Consider the following 2,230-nt stretch of genomic DNA (forward strand, 5'->3'; position numbering starts at 1 on the left):
GCCCTCGGCTTCCCCAACTGCGGGGGGGCCATCGACGGGACGCACATCCCCATCCGTGCCCCGGAACACCAGGCGTCCCGGTACGTGAACCGCAAGGGGTACTTCTCCGTCATCCTGCAGGCCGTGTGTGACCACCGGGGACAGTTCACGGACATAAATGTGGGCTGGTCCGGCAAAGCACACGACGCCCGGGTGTACCGGAACTCCTCCGTGTGCCAGCGGCTGCAGGACGGGACCTTCTTCCCCGACCGCCACATCAGGGTCGGGGACGTGGACATGCCCGTCTGCCTGGTGGGGGATGCCGCCTACCCACTGCAGCCCTGGCTCATGAAGCCCTACACGGGGCACCTCAATCCCTCCCGCCAGGCCTTCAATAACAGGCTGAGCAGGGCCCGCATCGTGGTGGAGGGGGCCTTCGGGCGACTGAAAGCCCGCTTTCGATGCCTCCTCACCCGTCTGGACCTGGCCGAGCACAACATCCCTCCCGTGGTGGCGGCATGTTGTGTGCTCCACAATTTGTGTGAGCGGAAGGGGGAGGCTTTCTTGCCAGCCTGGATGGCTGAGGCTGACCGCATGGCTGGACACTACGGTCAGCCCCGCACCACCGCCGTCCGGGAAGCCCAGCGGGGGGCCATCCGGATCCGGGAAGCCCTGCGGGAGAGCTTCCAGGTGGAGGAGGAGGAGGACTGACCTCTCCCTGCATGCCCCACCGGGGCCTTCTTCCACCCTACCCCCCCCCCTTCCCCTTTCCCCTCCCTATCTACTGTACAATAAAGACACCTGTTTTTCAAACAAAAACGTCTGTTTATTTCAGAGAACTGGGGTGGGGGAGGGAGGAATGAAGGTGGGAGAAGGGAGGGGGAAACCTGGGACGAGGGAGCTGGAAGGGGAGGGGAGGGAAGGGAGGAAGGGAAAGGAAAGCTCAGGGGTGGGAGTCCGGCTGCCTCTCCTGTCTCGCCACACTGCGGGTCCGGGGGCGTCGGTGGGGAATGGTTGTGGAGGGGGGGGCAGAGAGGACAGGGGGTGTGGAGGAAGCAGGAGCGGAAGCAGGAGCGGAAGCAGGAGGAACAGGAGGAGCAGGGGGAGCAAGAGGGGGAGCAAGAGGGGGAGCAAGAGGGGGAGCAAGAGGGGGAGCAGGGGGAGGAGGAAATGGAAAGCGGTCTAGCAGGCTCTGGAGGTGGCCTCGCAGGGCACGGCCCTGCTCCTCCAGGGCCTCCAGACTCCTCTGGCGCAGCCTGAGGTCCTCCTGGACCCAGTGGTCCTGGAGACGGAGCTGTCGGTCCAGGAACCGGAGATGCCGCCTCTGGTAGTCCTCCTGGTTCCTGGCTGTCCTGCTTGCCCGGGCGCGGGCGGCTGCTGCAGGCGGTGTGGTGCGCCCTGCAGTCCCCGGTGCTGCAGCTGTGGTGCAAGAAGACCAGCGGTCAATTACCCCAGGGGCCCAGGTGTGTGAAACCCAGCTCCCCTCTGCAAGGCCAGGGCCCCTGCAGGATCCCCAGCTGCTGCTCCGTAGTGGGCAAGGCCCAGGCGCACGGTCCCGGGGCTCCCTCTCGCCCCAGCCCCCCGTACACATAAAGGGAACACGAGGGTACTCACAGGTGGACGCCTCCCCGGCCTCTGATGATGCAGGCGAGCGGCTCTGTGGGGTGCCTCGGGGGTCCCGGGTCCTGGGAAGGCTGGCGGCAGGCTCCTGGCTCTCAGAGCCCTCTTCCTCCTCCTCGGTGTCCAGGAGCGGTCCCTCTGCCCCGGGGTCAATCACGTCCCGGGGGGCAGGGACGGCATGAGGCCCCAGGATGCGGTCCAGGGCATGGAAGTGGGGGCAGGCCTCCGGGTCAGCCTCTGGCAGGCAGGCCCGGGAGTAGGACTGCCGCAAGTCTTTAATCTTGCAGCGCACCTGCTCCCGGCTGCGCTGGTGGCCCCTGGCGGCCAGGCTGGCAGCCATGCGTCCATAGACGGCCGCGTTCCGGTGGCTAGTGCGGAGATCGTGGACATTTGAGGCTTCCCCCCAAACCTCGATGAGGTCCGCACTTGACCAGGCGGGCGCCCGCCTTTTGCGCCCCCGGGCAGGCTCCCGGGAGCCGCCAGGCTGGTCGTGGGGAGCAGTGGAGGGCTGGGAGCCCTCGGATGGCTGGCTCATCCTGTGGCAGGTGCAGGCTGTGCAGGCACGGGTGCTGGCAGCCTTGCAACTGGCACAAAGTGAGTAGCCAGCCCGTGGCCCTTTAAGGGCTCCGGG

The 2,230-nt window shown here is 66.9% G+C and overlaps 1 protein-coding gene across 1 annotated transcript; it reads right to left on the minus strand.

Annotated features, from left to right (window-relative positions):
- Positions 1–922: 922 nt before the first annotated feature.
- On the minus strand, positions 923–1,997 carry LOC149521308 (uncharacterized). The gene is made up of 2 exons (XM_089773995.1): positions 1,594–1,997; positions 923–1,398 (listed from the first exon to the last, which is right to left on the minus strand). The coding sequence occupies exons 1-2, from the start codon at positions 1,937–1,939 to the stop codon at positions 923–925; spliced, it is 822 nt and encodes a 273-aa protein (XP_089630121.1). The 5' UTR covers positions 1,940–1,997.
- Positions 1,998–2,230: the final 233 nt, after the last annotated feature.

This window comes from Pelodiscus sinensis, chromosome 29, assembly GCF_052426305.1.
Source record: "Pelodiscus sinensis isolate ZL-2025 chromosome 29, ASM5242630v1, whole genome shotgun sequence".
NCBI classification, from domain to species: Eukaryota; Metazoa; Chordata; order Testudines; family Trionychidae; genus Pelodiscus; species Pelodiscus sinensis.